Below are 20,417 nucleotides of genomic sequence, written 5' to 3' on the forward strand. Positions count from 1 at the left end.
TTTTAAAAAAAAGGAATTTATTAACTAAAAACCTGTAAGAATCTATGGGTTAGGGAGGGTTGGAACAAACTTTGGCCCAATTTTACTGTAATGGCCTAGACTTATTGAAACCCAAATCTTACTAGGCATTGCATGGAATAACCCATTTATATAGAATAGGCATTTCTTCTACCACTGCCCACAAAGTTTATCTGAGCCTGGGCTCAGCTCACGGGTCTCACCTCCATGATGGGGATGCGGCTGGCTTGAATAATTATAATAAGCTTTCTGGTTGAAATATACCAACGAAGAGAGAGATAACAAGTTTCATTTTTTTTTATTCTTCGATCATGAGTTTCAAAGCATTTCACCCTTTGTTAATTTCTAGCTTCATGCTATTTTAAGATAGGGAATCGTACCGAACCTTTGAAAAACAAATATGCTGATGTATAATATAGGGGGCAAGAAAAATTAAATTATTCAATGCTTCATGTTTTTTGGGTTGAATAAATGAGGATAAAGGCAGAAAATGATTAACACATAATTAACAATTTGATCCTTAAGATCATGCATGCTCAATGATGTGATTTTCTAAGCTAATGATTCCATTACGCACATAATAATCTAAACACACTTGTTGGCTACTGGTTCTTGGGAACCATTTCAGGGCCTTGCACGTGAAGTAGAAAGTTTTTTAATTAAGCAACAGACAAGAATATCAAAATAATCTGGCAATGTTAAGATGCCATGCGATCCATCTTACTACAAGACAAGTCCAGAATTAAAAATGTGATGTAATAGCATACTAACCTCCAAATACTCGGATGAAGTGCAATGTGGAAATCAACCCATAAGCCTCTTCCCTGAAAACTTTGTGTTTTCAACATGGAACACCAATTTCTCTCCTTTCCAATCTTTTTCATCTTCTTCATTTTCATCCTCTTGGTATTGAGAATAAGGAAGAAAGCAAAAATCAACAACTCATCTCCAAATCTACCACCAGGGCCGTGGAAATTGCCCCTTATAGGGAGTATGCACCATTTAGTTGGCTCCCTACCCCATCACCGCCTGAGAGACTTGGCTAAAAAGTATGGACCTCTTATGCACCTTCAACTTGGTGAAGTTACCAACATAGTTATTTCTTCACCTGAAACTGCTAAAGAAGTGATGAAAACCCATGATGTCATATTTGCTCAAAGGCCCTTTCTCCTCGCTGCAAGTATTGTGGGTTATGATTTTTCAGACATTGCATTCGCTCCCTATGGAAACTATTGGAGACAAATGAGAAAAATTTGCACGCTGGAGCTGCTAACTGCGAAAAGAGTGCAGTCATTTAGATCAATCAGGGAAGAAGAAATATCAAAACTCATTAGAACCCTGTCTTCTGGTGCAGGATCACCAATCAACTTTAGCAGGATGTTCAATTCTTTGACCTACAGCGTCACCTCAAGAGCAGCCTTTGGTAAGATATGGAAGGGAGAAGAAATCTTCATACCAACAGTTAAGAAACTGATACAATTGGCTGGCGGTTTTAGTCTTGCTGATATCTACCCTTCCATCAAATTGCTTCATGTGATTAGTACGGTGAGGCCTAAATTAGAGAGGCTTCATCAAATAGCAGATAAGATACTTGAAAGCATCATCTATGAACATAGAGCTAGAAAGGCAGCAGCAAAATCTGGGGCTGATTATGAAGAAGAAGATTTTGTAGACGTTCTTCTGAATCTTCAGGATCGTGCAGGCCTTGAATTCCCTTTAACAAATGACAACATAAAAGGAGTCATCCTGGTTAGTACATCTCTTTCTAAATATCACGTAGTTGCAGTATAAGGTTGCAAATTAAAACCTGATCAGATTCAAATTATTTCAGGACATGTTCATTGCTGGTAGTGAGACATCATCAACAACCATAGAATGGGCAATGTCAGAGATGCTAAAAAATCCAAGAGTGATGGAAAAGGCACAAGCTGAGGTGAGGCAGGTCTTTGGTGTAGAAGGAAACATTGATGAAGAACGACTTCATGAACTGAACTACTTAAAGATGGTAATCAATGAAACTCTAAGATTACACCCTCCTATTCCATTGTTACTTCCAAGAGAATGTAGGGAGAATTGTGTGATTAACGGTTACGGCATTCCTGTCAAATCTAAAGTTATTGTGAACGCATGGGCGATTGGAAGGGATCCCAATTATTGGATTGAAGCTGAGAGATTTTATCCAGAAAGATTTCTTAATAGTTCAATAGATTATAAGGGTACTAACTTTGAATTTATCCCATTTGGTGCTGGAAGGAGGATTTGTCCAGGAATATTGTTTGGCATAGCTAATGTTGAGCTTCCACTTGCACAGTTGCTGTACTATTTTGATTGGAAACTCCCTGCAGGGCTGACGCCAGAAAATCTTGACATGGTTGAAGTTTTTGGTGCTGTTGTGAAAAGGAAAAATGATCTCCACTTAATCCCCATTCCACACTTTCCGCCACCTGTCGATTAAAATATATATATATATATATATTTATATATGTTAGTTTGATATCAGCCAACTAGTAAATTGATTGTGATATGACAACTCAATTTCTCCTTTCAGAGAATCAAGTGCATTGTAGCTGATAAAAATTTGCCGAGCTATTCCGATTCATTTTTGCCCAATTGGGATCTCAAATAATTTTTTTTGGAATTTATGGTTCAAGTGTACACAACTTTTTAGCTGTTAAATATGCTCTCAAGGCTCTGGCATTGAAAAGCTACCTCTTGAACTACAATCACAAACATATGGCAAGACATTGGGTAATAGCATTATTTAGGTGAATTATAAATGAGATTTGAGAACTTGGGAAGACATGGCTGGGATTAGAAACTTTTCTTCCTGTCCATGTTCAAAAGCAAGTTTATCAATTTTATCTGTTAAAAAAATTGCAGCCTACTTATGGGTTTGAGCTATTAGCATCAGCAATGACAAGAAAAGAAATATCCCTTTAATAATTCCATATCTTATTTTTTTTGCAAAGGGATTTCGTATCAACTTTATACAAACAAAACAATGACAAAGGCAAAGTGAAAGTGAAAACACATACGCTTCTCAACAACAATAGGCCCTTAAATCAATTTCAAGACTGCCAAAATTCCAAAGAAGCATCACCTACATAGATTTTGCTCCTGACTTTATACAAGCAAAACAATAACAAAGTCAAAGTGGAAGTGAAAAATACTGATATGCTTCTCAACAACAATCTTTAATCAATTTGCAAGACTGCCAAAATTCCAAAGGAGCATCACCTACATATATTTTGCTGAAATCCTGCAGAATTTCTTTTCATTTAATGGTTCATACACCTAAAACTACCAAGCAAGTCAAATGTGAAGTCCACCTTGAATCTTAGATGGTATGTACTGCTCTGACAAGAAGGAAAGCGAGTGCACAGACAATGCTTCAATCTCAAATTTCACTCCTCTTTGCAGCATTGATTCTAGTTCCAATCTTTCATGGAATAAAATATCACTTTTTAAGCACATGTAGTCCAGCAGAATTAGTGAATTACATAAGAGGACAGGGATCAGAATATCCTTAAGATTCCGAATTCTACCTCCATTGTGGTACTTCCCTTTGCAGGTAGCATCTGAGTAGCATGGTTTCAGTTCTCCTCTTATCTGACAAGAAATGCAAGAGAAACTTATCAAACTTGAGAAGTGCTGATGAAAAACATGCAAGCAAAATAAAACTAAGCATTCTTTCACCTTCAGCTGTCAAAGGAAGCAGACACTGTTGAGGAAGACCATATTTCTCAAAATCAGATGGAAAAGCTCCAAGCCAGCGTATCTCAGGAACACGCAGAAATTTAGCATCATAGGCCATTTGCTAATCATAAAGAATTTTGTGGAGATTTAGGCAGGGAAAAAAGAGTAATCAATTCACAGTGGTTTTGACTTTGGCATTGTGAAAGTTTGATTGATGGCTAATCTAGTCTACTGTCGTTTAACTGGGTTGGATTTCTATATAAAACCAATATCACATATTGATCAATTGAAAAGCCTAACCATAGAACCAAAACAGTAGGTAGTCAGGATGTCAAAGCCATATGGATCACAATCAACCAAGCAATAGATAGGCAGACACAACTTCTCAAGGAGGAGTCGCAAGAACCTGATTGTCATTTCCATAGAATTAAATTCAGAAAGCCTAAAAGGCATGAGAGTGGTGCATGTATTCCACCAAAAAAAAAAAATCTACATGTCCTTTCAAGCATGGAAAAGCTACCTTCTTGTGGGAATATCTGGATAGCCCCTTCCCTACAAAATTGCAAAAGAAAAATTAGTCGCTTGCAAATGACTTTTAGACACATGGAAAGAGAATATGAAGCTCAAAGATTTAAATTTGAATTTTTAGTTCGAACTCTATAAACAAAGATTTGAATTTAACCAAGATGAGACACCGCGCGCCCCCCACCCCCCCCCAAAAAAAAAAAAAAAAATTGATGGTGTATTTGAAATTATTCCCTTTTTATAAGAATCTTTAATTCATTCTTGAAGAAGTCTTCATCCTCATTCATGAATTTAATTTTCCTTCATGAATATATCCAAACAGTGAATGAAAAAAAAATGCTTGTATTTAGATATTTTTCAAGCATGAAAACTTTCATTTCAAATCTATATCTATCCAAACACAACCATGGAGAGAATGAACGCTTACTGTGATCACAATACAGCGGTTTGCATTGCAGAAACGGTCATTAGCTAAACGCTGGAACACTGCTTCCAAGAATTCAAATAAATGTTCAGGCAAGTAAAGACATTCTGAAAATAGAATTACTTGCTTCTCTTTTAAGACAAGATCACCGTAAATGAGAAGATTCACCTGATTCCTTCTCCACAACCAGTATGTATTTGGCAACACTAACAATATCTATGCACAGTAGTTAGGGGGAATTAGCAAATCAAGAATGCTATTCATAAAGTATTCCATGTATCAAGCATTAAATTGAATTGTATCAACCCTATTCATGAATATGTTACCGACTTTAACCAAAGATTAAAAAGGGGGGAAAATAACCTCTTGAAGGAGGACGAAACATAATCTAAGTGCATGAGATCTCCTTTTATCAAATGGAAAAATGCATATTTGAGATTACTTAATAGTCTTATTATCTATAAATTTTTTACCATTGCTCAACAGTGGCATATTTGATAGTTCAGATACCTTTGACTTCATCAACATGCACAGGAATGGGATGCACCTGTAAAGTGCAAAAGAATTGATCAGATACACAATCATATTCTAAGAAATGACGCAATCAATGAAATGTCTTCCATTCTTACATTGCTGGGAAAGTTCATGCAATCAAATTTCCTTTCAGCTTCCAGAAATCGCAGCCAGCCCATCACCAACCTATATAACAGGCACAAATGAATCCAAATTCATTAGCACAATATGCATGCATTCCAAACTTAAATCTACAAGATGTTTTCTCATCATCCAGTTTCATTTAAAGCCATATCCCCCGCTTAATCCTATTCTGCACTTGATAAAAAAATGCAGGGAGAAAAGTAGTCAGTGGGAAAAATATTATGCAGGCAACTACATGTCTCATTCATAAAAGCCAAATAAGGGAATTGTCTAGTCTTCCTTGCAAATGATATCCATAGTCCCTTGCATTCACTAATGAGACTGATGGAGACTATATAGTTCTTTTATCATATAGTTGTCTAGTTAATGCTGTTAATCAGAGTCAAATGATAAACTACATGGTGACTAGATCACAAAGTTATAATTTCCTTGTAAATCTTCTGATGCTATTTGATGCAAGCTTCCCAATGTCCCAAGTTATAATACCCTGAGGTAAATGTTACCATGTTAGCATTTATTCACTGTCTTGAAAAAACTCTATCAATGTTAAAACAAAAAATGAATTGCTTTGAAAAGTTAGACAAACTTATAAATCACATCACTGGAGAAACTTGGATTCACAGATAAGATAGGTGGGAATAATTTAATGTCTCTTCATATCTTTGAAGAGCTGAAAGTAACCAAATGTACCCACCCATTTCCAACAGAGACCTGTCAAAGAAGTTGAAAAACTGTGAGTTTCCTAAGAACAGTAGTTCTTCAAATCATAAACCAGCTAATAGTAGTATTGAAGAAGAAGAGAAGAACAGAAAAAGAAGACAATTGAAGAATTGTATGGCTTGATTATTCCCTTCAAGCTGATTGGGGTATATATACTTGTGTATAAGAAACTAAAATGGAAGAAATAAAGATTAAAGCCCTTAATTACATCCATAATTACTGTACAAGATTCTAACCCAGATTATGCTCATAATCACTGCAAATCTGGTCTATAATCACTACAAATCTGGTCTATTTATAGCAAGTATCTCAACACTCTCTCTCAAGCTGGAGCATACATGTCATATGCTCCAAGCTTGCTACAAATGTATTCAATTCGAGGACCTCTAAGAGATTTAGTTAGGACATCTGCCAACTGATAATTTGAATTGACAAAACTGGTGACAATACATCCAAACTCGAACTTTTGTCTGATAAAGTGACAATCCACCTCTATACGTTTAGTTCTTTCGTGTAAAACTGGATTAGAGGCGATATGTAAAGTAGCTTGATTGTCACATATGAATTTCATTTATTTAACCTCATCATACTACAATTCTTGAAGGAGTTGCTTTACCCAGATAAGTTCACCTATTGCTAAAGCCATAGCCCGATATTCTGCTTCTGCACCTGACCTGGTAGCTACATCTTGCTTTTTACTTTTCCAGGATATTAAATTTTCGCCAATCATTATACAATATCCAAAAGTAGATCGTCTAGTTGATGGGGAACCTGCCTAGTCTGCATCTGAATATGCAATAATTTGTGAGTGACCTTTATCTTCATATAGCAAACCTTGTCCTGGAGCTCCCTTGATGTACCTGAGAATACGAATAACTGCATCCCAATGGCTACTGCATGGTACTTGGAGAACCTGACTAACCACACTCACAGCAAAAGAAATGCTAGGTCATGAGATTACAAGATAGTTGAGTTTATCAACTAGTCTTCTACTCTTTCAGGATTTTCTAATGGCTCCCTCTGTCTAGGAACAAGTTTGACATTCGAGTTCGTGGGAGTGTCTACATGTCTACAATCTAGCATCCCAGTCTCCTCCAATATATTCAAAGCATATTCCTTTGAGAAATAGCAATATCTGACTTTGATTGTGCCACTTCTATTCCCAAAAACTATTTCAACTTCCCCAAGTCCTTAGTCTAAAAGTTACTAAACAAATGCTGTTTGAGTTGGGAAATTCCATCATTATCATTTTCTGTGATGATAATATCATTAACATAGACCACCAAAAAAATGCATTTGCCATGACCATCATGTTGGAAAAATACTGAATGATCAGTTTCACTCTGAGTCACTCCAAACTATTTAACCATAGCATTAAACCGACCAAACCATGCTCTTGGAGACTTCTTAAGACCATACAGAGACCCTTTAAGATGACATACCAAGTCGGACTCCCCCTAATCAATAAATCCTAGTGGTTGCTCCATGCATACTTCTTCAGCTAGTTCGCTATGTAAGAAAGCATTCTTAATGTCTAACTGATGAAGAGTTCAGTTTTGAATTGCAGTTAAGGAAATGAGAAGACGAACAAATGCAATCTTGGCTATTGGAGAGAAGGTATCACTGTAATCAAGCCCATATATCTATGTGTACCCTTTAGCAACTAACCAAGCTTTAAGCTTGTCAATTTTGCTATCAGGTCCCACCTTCACTGTATAGACCCATCTACATCCAACAGTAGATTTTCCCTGTGCTAGTGACACCAAATCCCAAGTTCCATTATTATGGAGAGCAGTCATCTTCTCATCCATTGTAGCATACCATCCTGATTGATCCAATGCTTCTCTAACAGTCTTTGGAATAGGTACATTAGACACATTAGAGATAAAAGCATAGTAGGAGGGAGACAAACGATGATAACTCAAAAAATTATAAATTTGATGAGGATTACAGGATGATTTAATGCCTTTTCGAATGCCAATAGGAGGAGTGGTTGTTTTTACTGGTGGCATGACCGGTGTTGGTGATGGTGGAACTGGAGATCAATCACCAGGAACTGCATCTGTTCCTGTATCATATGAAGCAGTATTGTGAATATTAGCAGGAGGATGAGGACGACGAGAGTAGACATGAAGAGGAGGTGGAATAGTAGGAGCTAGCAAGGCATTAGGAATGAGATTTTTGTCTGCTGTGTTGGATAAAAAGTAAGAAAACTTTGCAAAGAAGGTTACATCTACTAAGACAAAATATCTATTTATAGTTGGATCATAGCATTTTTATCCTTTTTAAAGACGAGAGTATCCTAGAAAGACACACTTTACTGATTTAGATTGGAGTTTGTCTTTGCCAGAAGTGTGATCATGAATAAAACATACACATCCAAACACACATAGAGTCAATTGATAGGAATTATGGTCTGGAAATAAGACTAAATGAGGACTTTGATGCTACAAAATGGAAGATGGCATTCTGTTAATCAAATAACAAGCAATAAGAACACCATCCCCCCAAAAATTTAGAGGAATATTATGGTGTATGAGTAAGGTTTGGGCAGTTTCAATGAAATGCTTATTTTTCCGCTCAACAATCCCATTTTGTTGAGGGGTATAAGCATAGGAAATTTGATGAGAAATGCCCTGAGAAGACAAGAAATGAGTAAAGGGAGAAGAGAGATATTCTCTTACATTGTCACTGCGTAAAAATTTCATTGAAACACCAAACTGATTACGAATTTCAGCACACAAATTTTAAAAGATAGAGAGTAATTCAGAATGATTTTTCATTAAATATAACGAAGTGCAATGAGAATAACATCAATAAATGTAACAAAATAATTAAATTCCAAAGTCAAACTGACACGACTTGGATCCCAAATGTCTGAATGAACAATGTCAAACATAGAGGTAGCTCTATTATTGACTCACTTGGGAAAGGAAGCACGAGTTTGTTTCCCAAGTTGACATGACTCACATTCTAAAGAAGACAAAGTAGAAAAACTAGGAACTTTTTTCTATAACTTGCCAAGACTTGGATGGCCCAAACGACTATGAATAAGATTAGGAGAAGTTGTGGAAAGAGAAGTTGTGGAAGCAAAAGTAGCTGAAGGATTTGGATAGAGAGATGGTACAATCCTTGTGACTCATGTCCAGCTCCGATCATCTTTTCCGAACCCCGATCCTGCACAATAACAGAGTCAGTGGTAAAGGTGACAGAACAATTAAGGTTTTTAGTCAACTTACAAATGGAGATTAAGTTATATGGACATTCAGAGGCGAATAAAATTATAGTTAATAGAAGGAAGAAGATTTACTTCTCCTTTTCCTTTAACTATTGTTTGAGAGCCATTAGCTAAGCTGACTTTGGGTAATGTGGAATTAAAAACAAGAGTGGAGAAAAGATTGTTATTACCAGTTATATAATTAGAGGCACCAGAGTCTAGGATCCATGGACCAGTGGATGAAGACTTGGTTAGATAAACAAAGGAATTACCAGAAAAGGAAGACAATTGAAGAATTGTATGACTTGATTATTCCCTTCAAGCTGACTGGGGCATATATACTTGTGTACAATAAATTAAAAAGAAAGAAATAAAGATTACAGCCATAATTACTGTACAAGATTCTAACGCTGATTACGTATGTAATCACTACAAATTTGGTCTATAATCACTATAAATCTGGTCTATTTATAGCAAGTATCTCAACAAGTAGCAATCTCAAAACTTCAGGACAACTTCCATCTAAACTTTATGAAGTAAATTCGATTCACCTTCTGTCTGTTGATTAGGCATAAAGTTTTTAATTTACTTAGTATAAGATTCTAATGAAATCTTGTTGAACAAGGTGAATAGTGGGTTCATACTTCTTAACAATACCTTCACATAGCTGTGTGTGTTGTGATTTGTGTGAACCAAATATAATTTGTTAACCTAAGTAAGAAAGAGAAAGCTCTTGCATCTAATAAACAGTCAATTTTTCATTCTTTCTTATATTAACAAGAAAGAACCCTGTGTGTCATACTTAAGGATATAAATTACCATCCATTTTGGACATCATTTGAATGTTTGCATTGTCATTAGCAAGCAAGAAAAACCATGTTTTCAGTGCAAAGCAGGTATGCATTATCAATGAAACATTTGAAGAAAAATACATTGCTGAAAATACAGACCACATTTAGGTTGTGACGACTGCACTGCAGAAGGATGCATATGTCATTGATTGCCTGATCTACGACTGATTGATCTGCATTGCAAAACAAGCAGAAAAATTTAGGTAGGTGCAGCCAAAAATATCAAGAAATACTTGTATCTTTAAAGAGACGACTGACATATAATCCAAACTTTTAGCATATTCAAATTCTCTCAGTACGAATTTATAGAGTTTGGGATATCTGACAACAACTACAGTAAAGGTATATACAACCTAGTAGATAAACAGATATATAATTATCAAGAGCAGAGTTCAACCATGACAACATACTGATTTTCCCAAGTAAAAAAGAAATTTTACAAAAATTTGGATCAAGCAAACACCTCATTATTAATCAAATGGAAAGTATATCTTATATTCCAGTGTCTAAGCAAGAGTTCAATATTAATATGGAATACTAAACTTAAATTAAGAAATTTACTTCAAATTTGAAAAACTCAAATGTAATAGATTTACCTGAAAATACAGAAGGGTGCATATAATATATATCTCTCTTAGACCCATGTCTGTTCTCTTGCAGGAGTTGTTGAACAATGAGTAGGACTCGTAGCAAGACATCTGAAATAGAACGAGGAGACAAAATAAAATCCAATGACAATCGGCAAAAAAGTAACTGGCTAAATTAACCAGATCACATACAAGGAAACCTCCTGAGAGCGGTTTCATTCAACAAACACAGCCTTACTCACCTATTCTACGCACATTGCATTCTCTTTTAACAGACAGAATTTCTTGCCCCTTTGGCAAATCAGAGCTGCAGTAGCTGCACAAAGCAGTGGTTACACACTTGCTATTCTAAAAATTCAAGTTCAAATTCAAAATCCAGCTAAAATGGAAATTTATTCAATTGAAATTTCGGGTTATAGTAAGGATAAATCTTGAAAGGGACAGAAAAAATATACCAATTAGCATCGGGATTGGTGCAGTAGTTTCTGAATTTGTCGATGAAAACAGCGAGAGATCGTCCCTCGCTTAGATTTCTCACCAATGAGCAAGTGAAGTCTGCAATAACAATACAAACAATCGTGGAAAATGGAAATGCTTATCCAAAATCAAATGAAATAGAAAGAATTTTGCACATTTTAGACCTCTGATCTTTGCAAGTAAATCCTCACGTCCCTTTGTGATCCGGCGATTTCCCTCCATTTTTTGATTTCTGCTTTTCGTGCTAAATCAAACCAAGAATTGTGGGTTAACCGGCCGTGGCCTGTGTATATCCATAAGCATGTATATAACTGCCGGTTCTATTCGTAGCAAGCGTCGGATCCGAACAGATGAGCCCACCTATGATTTACGGGTCGGGTTTGGCACTCAATTTAGTGGCAAATTTTTTAAAAAATTATTATTTACTTTATATATTTTAACAAAATTAATTACTTAATCTTCATTTATTTTATAAAAAATATGAAAATTTTCAATATTTGAGATACTAAAAAAAAAATAAAGTTACTAGAAAATATTTTTGTGATTAAATTAAAAACTATGCAATTTTTAAAAAAATTAGTTATTTTTTTCAAAATAGGAAATTAATGACTTAATAAAACTTGAAAATCTTACTAAAATATAAAAATATTTGTACATACATATACTCATATCAATAGTTTAACATTACAATCAAATAATAAAAATTTTTTTCACATATAAACTATTTTTTATGAAATAAATAAAATTTTAATTTATTTATTTTAAAAAATATACTATTTAATTTCTTAATTTTAAACTCATTGATTGCAATAAAAAAAATTAAATTTACAATAAAAAAATTAAATTTTTTATAATTTAAATAAAAAAATTATTTTCTTATTTGATTAACTTTATTTTAAAAAAATTACTTTAAAATAATGATAAGATTAAATAATTTAAATTGAAAATAAAAATAATTAAATAATATTTTTTTAAATTAAAAAAATTAAATAATTAATTTTATTAAAATATAATAATTAAATAATAATATTTTTATTACGTATATATAGAGAATGGTATCAAACCTAAGCTTCATAAATCTAGTATATCATGCAACTGTCATTAAGCTATAACATTGCAGCACAGTCTAATAGCAACTTAAGCATGAATAATTTAATATTATAGTTAAAATAATTTATATAATATATAAATGTGTAAAGAGAGAATATTATTTTTCATCAAATTACCCATTATTATTTATAGTATTTATAATTATATTTTTTTAATATTTAATTTAATTTTAGAGTTTTTATAAATTTAAAATTCTTAAAATTTAAAATTTAATTATCTATATAATTTTAAAATTTATATAAATCTAAAATTCTTAATTTTACTTATATTTAAAGTCCATTTAATTAATTTTTATTATAATATAATTTCAAATAAAATTTTATAAAAATATCTTAATGATTTATATTATTAATAAGAATAGGAAAGTATTTTATTTTTATAAATATTTTTTTAATGAATTCTAATAAATTTTAATTCTAAATTTTTATGTAAATTTATTTAACACAATTATAAGAACAATAAAAGAAATTAATTTTTGTTAGTTAAATATATGATTCTTTTATTAATATTTTTAAATTCTCATTTAATTTATTTTCTTATAAGTTTATTTAAAAAAATATTTCATATAAAATAAATTTATATTTTTCTTAATTATAAATATATTTCTAAAATTCTTAATTATTATATTAATATATATATTAGTTCTAATTAAAATTTAATTTATAAGTCTTATGTAAATACTATTAATTAATATATATATATATATATGCAATAATAAAAAAATATATATTCACTGATTTATAAAAAATATTTAATTTGTATGCACTATATATTAAAATTATATGAATTTAAAATTTTTAAATAATATATAATTATGTGCAAAGCAAAAAAGACAAATTATATATATAAAGAAAAACATTTAAATAGATAAACATATATTATTTAAAAATTAATAATTAACATAATATGTTTAGTTTGAATTTAATTATAAAATTAAAATAATTAATAAGATAATTATAATTTATAATATTTTTTTATTTTAAAATGATACACTATTAAAAATTTAAAAATATTAATGCCTGTACATATAAAAAGATATAATATTTTTTTAATTTTTAATTGTATAATATTATCTTAACTTAGTAAATAGTAAATATATATAAAAAAAATTAGAAATCATATTTTGAATATAGAATTGTTATTTTAATTTAATAAATTTATATTTAAATGTAAGTACAAATTGATAATTTAATTAAAAAAATCACAATTTTTATATAAATACAAGTATTACATCATTTAATAAAAATTTTTATTTATTTAAATTCAACAACTTTCTTTACTAAAAATTAACATTTATTTAAAAAAAATAATTTTAATTTAAAAAATACATTATAAGTTAGTTTGATAAAATATTTTACTATAAGCTGAATAATTATCTACAAATTTTTTCTGTAATCATTTTAATTAAAAATAATAATATATTAATGTTAGTATTTTTTTATTTTACTGCTATTATTTTTTTATAGAAAAATAACATTTTAATTAATTATTTATTATTTATAAATAATTTATTGGTATTAATATATTTTTAAATTTTATTTGTAAAATTTTTCTTCATATTATAAAAAAAATAAATTATGTAAAATATTATATATTAAATAAAAATAAATAATATTAATACTTATTAATATGAATGTACATAATTAATTTTATCAAATAAAATTTAAAAATTAAATTAAAAATAATTAAAAATAAAAAAATTAACATTATATAAAATTATATCAAGTTGAATTTATTTTACTATTATATATATAAACTTTTAAATGGTATTGAAAAAAATTTAAATTTTTTATGTTAATTATATATATTTATAAAAAAATTATAAAATAATAAAAACTAATGAGTGTTGATAAACTTAATATTTAGAATCAATGAAATAACAAATAGTTAAATTTATATATTTATAAATTATTTATAATTATAAAATTATATTATATTATATTAATAAATTTTGTATTATAAATTTTTTCTCTATAATTTCTTATTCCATTGATATATTTTTATTTTTATTAACAAAATATAAAAATAATAGGTGTATATGCATCATATATATCATGAAAAATAAAAAAATTATTATATTATTATAATAATAATTAATATATTACAAAAATATAATATTATTTAAAAAATTAATAAAAAATAATATATAAAAATATTAAATTAAAAATAAATAAAATGAATATAAAATGCCTACAATACACATTTAAAAAAAACTAATAATATATAAAAATATAAATAAATTTCTATCATATTTTACATAATTATATAATATCTCGATGGCTTTATATAAAATAATAAATAAATAATACAATATTAGAAAAGCTTTAAATTTATTATTTTATTTTATATTTTTATATAAAATTACTTTCTCTAAATCAAATCATTTTATTTTATTATTGAGAATTTATTCACTAATTAAACTTAAAACAATTGTATTTTAATATTTTCCTTTTTATTTTTCCTAAAAGCAGCTGCTGTACCAATCCCGGATAAACGAAAATAACATTTTAATTTTAAAATACCGTTTCATTCCACTTTTAGAGAGAGGGGTGCAAACACAAGGTCCCATCAGAAGACAAAAAGTCTCAACTTACAAACTAATTAATCTTCTAGCTGATGTTCTCAAGATTTTGCTAATCAATCCTCAACAATTCTTGAAAAATCGATGCAACTCTGCTTCCTCTGGTAATCTCTCTCTTTCCTGCCTGCAACTTTTTTTTTTTTTTTTGTCTTGAAACTCTTCTGCGAAGCTTCCAAGTTAGCACCGATGGTTCATAGGTACAACCATTTTCTACATATTTGGAGTTTATTGATGTGTGATTTTTGAAAGTTCCCTATTTTTCTGTTTTACATCTCTTTTTACTCAAAGCTTGGCGTGCATCATCTTTGTTGGAAGCCTTGTTCTTTTATTTTCTCCTTCTGTACAAGATAAATGATTTGAATGCTTCTCACCTGTATAATTGTACATAGGCAAAATAAAGTACTCGTTATCCGAAAAATTCTGACATTGCTTGGCAATTTGGATTGATATACGAAACTTCCCGGTCACATATTCACACAATAACTTCCAAGTACGTTATATCCTGCCAAAAACTGGAAGTAAGGACAATCCAATTTCATTGTAGAGAAGTAGCTAGGCTGTAATTAAATAACAATTTTGCCTGCAGGTTTTGCACTGAGATTGATCTTAGAAGGTGTAGGGTGGAATTTGCTGGGAAATTTCGCTACTGTAAGAGCACTTTAAATTTATTTCTAGCGTGCTTCTACCAGTAATTCTCGCTGAGTAGTTGCTTGCGAATCACCCTAGAAGTTCAATTGTGGTGGAGTGCAGTTTTTCTGACTTGTGAGTGAGGATGCTAAATTTAGCAACTAGCTTCACAAAAACCTTCTTTCTTTCTTTCATTCTTTCTTTCATTCTTTCTTTTATGCAGTGACTTTTGATAGTTCTTTTAACCATTTGCAATGGTATAATGTTGCAATTGAAGTAATGGCCACTTGTAGCCTGCCCTTCTGATTATTATTTCTGAAAATCTATATTGTAGAGATTATGTGTTAATTCAATTGTTTTCAAAGAATTTCCTGGTTATGATATGTAGGCTGTAGCTTAAAGTTTGTGTCTGACTTGCTCTTTAGATTTTGTTGGATTTGTTCCTAACCAATCTGACTTGCTTGTTTAAACTATAGCTCAACATGTATAATAATTTGCAGGTCTCCTAAGGCTGTTGATCCACTTTTATCATACTGTCTTGATGGCCTCCAATGATGCAAAACACCCACTGCTATCAGGATCCACACTGCAAACAACTAATACACATGCTCCCAACAGAAAAAGATTTTGCGGTGTCAGAAGGGCTCCTCTAACAGAGTTTATTCCTTCAGATGCTGGTGGTTATGGCTCACTTTCACGCCCTCAATCCATTTTTGGGAAATTCCATCCAAGTTTGATGCAAGTAGCTGCTGCCTTGTTTGTCTATTTGGGTGTTGGCACCTCATGCTTTTACTTGGTCAGGGATGATATTGAAGGGACGAAAACAAATCCAATAATAGATGCTGTTTATTTCTGTGTTGTGACAATGACTACTGTAGGATATGGGGACTTGGTGCCAAATACGGCCTTTTTGAAGTTACTTGCCTCTGTTTATGTCTTCTTAGGCATGGCAGTTGTTGGATTAATACTAAGCAAAGCAGCAGATTACCTGGTAGAGAAGCAGGAAATGTTGCTGATTAAAGCTCTAAACAACTATCACAAAATAGGTCCAAGCCAAATCATAAAAGGGATTGAATCTAACAGAGTGAGATACAAGTGTCTCTTGACATTAGCCATTATTTTAGTGCTTATGGTGGTTGGAACCATCTTCATATCAAAGGTGGAACGTTTCAAACTTATGGATGCATTTTATTGTGTCTGTTCAACTGTCACAACATTAGGTTATGGAGATGAGAGTTTCTCAACTAGAGGTGGTCGTGCATTCGCCATATTTTGGATACTGATCAGTACTCTTTGTTTGGGTCAGTTTTTTCTCAACGTTGCTGAGATGTTCACTGAAAGCAGACAAAGGGCACTGGTCAACTGGGTCCTTACTAGAAAGATAACCAACCTTGATCTGGAGGCTGCTGATGTTGATAATGATGGAGTTGTCGGGTAAGTTAATTGTGCATTATAAATTATCTTTCTATGCTCATATTCACACTGTTATTTAGATTGTTATATATATTGTTGATTTCTTTTATTTCCTACAATTTCATAGGGCTGCTGAGTTTGTCATATATAAGCTTAAAGAGGTGGGTAAGATCACAGATGAAGATATCTCACTTGAAATAGAAGAGTTTGAGGATCTTGATATTGATCAATCAGGAACTTTATCAGCATCGGATTTACTGCTCGCTCAAACAACACAAACGAAGAGGTGAACTGAAACGTCACATATAAGGGCTATTTCATGAGTTTTTAGAATCTACTTTAGCTTGTATATCATGTGTTTGTATCTTTAGGGTTATCCGAGTTGTTCTCTCATTTTCCCTTGTCTGCCATAAATTTGCTCAGCATAGTTGAAAAGGTTTAATCCCACGGTCTACTATCTTTTTCCATTAAAAATCGTAAGCAGGAATATATATATATATAATGAAATTTATTTTTAAAAATTAACTATTAAATTTAGTAAAAATTAAAATTGAAATTGAGATATTTTACTATCTGATTTCTTAACCATTAAATGGAATCCACGCCAGTCCTAGGCATGCCCATCTCATCTAAGACCACAAGGGCAAATTTTAAAATCGTGGCCGTAGTGGATAATAGCCAGGGGGACGTAAGCGTAACGTAGGGGCAAAACTCGAAAGCTGTAAAAACCTTATTGGATATACTGTTAACGGTACACGCGCAATCATTATCGTCTATGGACAATGAAGTCACGGTGACGGTGGAGCTCCACAAATGAATTCAACGTCTCTGATTAAATATCGAGTGACTGAGTACGCTGTACACCTTAGCACGTGAGCAAACTTCAGCATCTAATAGACTGTCTATAACTTTGACAGTTGACACGCACACAAGTGTTTCAACTTTCCAGATCTCAGCCGAGTCCGAGTCCAAGTCATAATACCACCCAAACATCTTTCTTATTTTTCATACCCTATATTCCTTTATATAATTTTTTCTGTTGAACCTGTATTGGAGATTCGAATATATAGGATGGTCGGCGCAAGGATTTTAGAACTTTTGAGTGAATTCATGATTTTTGAGCTTTCGAAAAAGTTAGACCAACTCATCCTATTGCTTTGTTCAATTAAAAGTTAATCAAAACTGGCATTTTTAAAACAATATACATATGAGAATCAATAAAAAAGGACCAGAATTGCAGATCAGTATGAAATGAATTGCAACTTATAAGAATCTTGGGTCGGTAATGCAATTATAATTATGGAAGGCACCCCACAGCCACAGGTGATTCGATCACTAATCGCACAGCAATTTCTATGGTGCGCAATGCACACCATGTGCACTTTATCCGTCGGCACTCTCATCGTTAATCCCCCAAGGAAAAGACAAAATTAAATTAAAACAGAAGAGATAGAGATCAGTTTCATAATCAATAACTAATTAAACACTAAGCTTCCCATCATTTACAGTTCACATTCGGTCAACTACAAACCAGAGGGAAGAAGAAGAGGAAGAAGATGGAGATGGAGAAAACAAGGAAAAGAAAAGGGAAAAAAACAGAGGTTAGAAAGATTACAAGACAAAAGAACTACTCAAGCTTGAAATTTTCTACCACTTGTTCAGGTTGCCCAGCAACATAGTCCAAGAGGCCTTCGCCGGCTTTGTCACCGGAAGATTCGGTGCCAGGTAAAGAGGTCTTGCCGAAGAAGACGACAGCAACAAGAAACAGAGCGGTGGAGAGAAACAAAGGCCAGAAATAGGCCAATATCGTGACAAAACTTGGTGCTAAAAAGATTAGAGTGACGAGTGCGAGAGAGATGATGAGGGAGAAAAAGATATGGTACTTGTACTGTATGATCTTTTCTTGGATCTCCATGGTAAAGATGCTGGAGAGTGGTTGCGGAGGAGGAGGTGGTTTTTGCAGAGATACTTAGAGAGAGAAGAGGATATTGATGTGGGAGTTATCTGAAGGTGCAGATATTCTCTGAGGGGAAGTGTTGTGTTATTTGGGTTAAGGGAACCCTAATTTTTGGTCACTTTACTAAATCTGTAACTCTGTATGTTGTCTCTTTGTTGATGGTGAGAAAAGTTTGTTTCCTAAAGTGCCCATCAATAGATACATTCACTTTTAATATTTAGGGAATATTTTTCTATATATGATTTTTCAATTTCTTTTTTTTTTAATTCTAAGATTTATTGGATTTAAATTTGTCATTATACCCTCAAATTAATTAAATAATAAATTTATTTTTTTTATTAAAATTAGAAGCTTTGAGATTTAAGAAATTTATATTGTGAATTTAAATAATATTTAGCAATAATATTTTTTTACTTATTTAAAACAATTTTCTTAAGATTAATAGAATAATAAAAACAAATACAATTTTTATAATTAAGCAATAAAAATATTAAATTAATTAAGAGTATACGTTCGAGTGTAAATAAAACTCATCGAATTAATTATGCATATAACAAAAATAGAAGAGGTATTAAATGTGATTTTGGTTTGGTATAGGTTTTAAATTTTAATATATTTAAGACAAGTAGGAGTTATGAACTCATGCAACTTTAATATTTTATCAGTTACAAAGAAAGGAAAGTATGAGTTGTTGGTGAATAGATATTGTCATCTTGTCACAATCACAACAACAATTTGGTGGATATCTAGATAATTTTTTTTATTGTTTATTTTTAAAAGGGAGATAAGAGAAGTTAAAAAAAAAAAAAAATAAATAAAAGAAAAGGCAAATATTATTTGATAATATGGGTGAAAATGAATTCTAAATTGTGATTGATTTATATATCTATAATTTATTTTATATGTATTGTTATAATATGTGTACACATAAAAATAATTATATTGTAAAAAATTATATATATTATATATTAATTTGATATTAATAACAATCAATTAAGTTAGTTAATGATATTAAAATTTTATTATTATTTGTGTATAAAATATAATATATTAATAAAATTTTATTTTAAAATTTATATTTATTATTATTATATAATATTTTTCTAGGTTGTTAATAATTTAAATTTTAATTAATAATAAATAACATATATAATTAATAATTTTATTAATAAATTTAGTTAAAATAAAATAATTTCATTAATAATAATTATTTAATTAATATAATTATAAACATAAAAATAAAAAAGGATGAAAAGATAATTTTTATTTTAATATAAATAACCATATAAATCTAATTTTAAAAAGGGTCCTGCTTTGATTTGCATTAATTGAGCTTTAGCCTTTTGGCCATCCTCTTCTGCTTCCCCTCTGCCTTTTCTCGGCTTTTCTTTTTACAATATATGCTAGGATGGGCGTATGGCAACCCTTCACTTGTCTCCACAGCACGTTACGTTTGCATTCAAAATCTAAAAATAATTAAAAATATATATATTTAAGTAGGCTGGGCCATGGCCCACGAGCTCGGCCCATTCACAACACGAGACCGCCTAACGAAGC

General features: G+C 31.2%; 3 protein-coding genes across 7 annotated transcripts; 2 read left to right on the forward strand and 1 right to left on the reverse strand.

Annotated features, from left to right (window-relative positions):
• Positions 1-657: 657 nt before the first annotated feature.
• Positions 658-11,460, reverse strand: LOC110663988 (meiotic recombination protein SPO11-1). 4 transcript variants are annotated; one of them, XR_009144071.1, is made up of 16 exons: positions 11,337-11,460; positions 11,151-11,250; positions 10,938-11,011; positions 10,705-10,806; positions 10,208-10,281; positions 6,015-6,031; positions 5,293-5,362; positions 5,174-5,210; positions 4,832-4,879; positions 4,667-4,725; positions 4,235-4,266; positions 4,015-4,120; positions 3,715-3,835; positions 3,564-3,627; positions 2,243-2,462; positions 658-1,732 (listed from the first exon to the last, which is right to left on the reverse strand). XR_009144071.1 is itself a non-coding variant. In XM_058135899.1 (16 exons), the coding sequence occupies exons 1-16, from the start codon at positions 11,392-11,394 to the stop codon at positions 3,087-3,089; spliced, it is 1,125 nt and encodes a 374-aa protein (XP_057991882.1). In that variant the 5' UTR covers positions 11,395-11,460; the 3' UTR covers positions 3,056-3,086. The 4 variants fall into 4 exon arrangements, 1 of the variants encoding a protein (XP_057991882.1); XR_009144070.1 differs by lacking the exons at positions 658-1,732; positions 2,243-2,462 and adding exons at positions 3,056-3,139; positions 3,260-3,457; XR_009144069.1 differs by lacking the exons at positions 658-1,732; positions 2,243-2,462 and adding exons at positions 3,056-3,139; positions 3,256-3,457.
• Positions 865-2,617, forward strand: LOC110663987 (premnaspirodiene oxygenase). Its single transcript, XM_021823494.2, has 2 exons — positions 865-1,767; positions 1,850-2,617. The coding sequence occupies exons 1-2, from the start codon at positions 865-867 to the stop codon at positions 2,471-2,473; spliced, it is 1,527 nt and encodes a 508-aa protein (XP_021679186.2). The 3' UTR covers positions 2,474-2,617.
• A 3,374-nt stretch (positions 11,461-14,834) lies between the features above and the next one.
• LOC110663989 (two-pore potassium channel 1) lies at positions 14,835-17,360 on the forward strand. Of its 2 annotated transcripts, none has more exons than XM_058136874.1 (3): positions 14,835-14,967; positions 15,991-16,924; positions 17,031-17,360. In XM_058136874.1, the coding sequence occupies exons 2-3, from the start codon at positions 16,032-16,034 to the stop codon at positions 17,191-17,193; spliced, it is 1,056 nt and encodes a 351-aa protein (XP_057992857.1). In that variant the 5' UTR covers positions 14,835-14,967; positions 15,991-16,031; the 3' UTR covers positions 17,194-17,360. The 2 variants fall into 2 exon arrangements, with proteins under 2 accessions (XP_057992857.1, XP_021679191.2); XM_021823499.2 differs by lacking the exon at positions 14,835-14,967 and adding an exon at positions 15,467-15,625.
• Positions 17,361-20,417: the final 3,057 nt, after the last annotated feature.

The sequence above is a fragment of the Hevea brasiliensis genome, chromosome 15 (assembly GCF_030052815.1).
Source record: "Hevea brasiliensis isolate MT/VB/25A 57/8 chromosome 15, ASM3005281v1, whole genome shotgun sequence".
NCBI classification, from domain to species: Eukaryota; Viridiplantae; Streptophyta; class Magnoliopsida; order Malpighiales; family Euphorbiaceae; genus Hevea; species Hevea brasiliensis.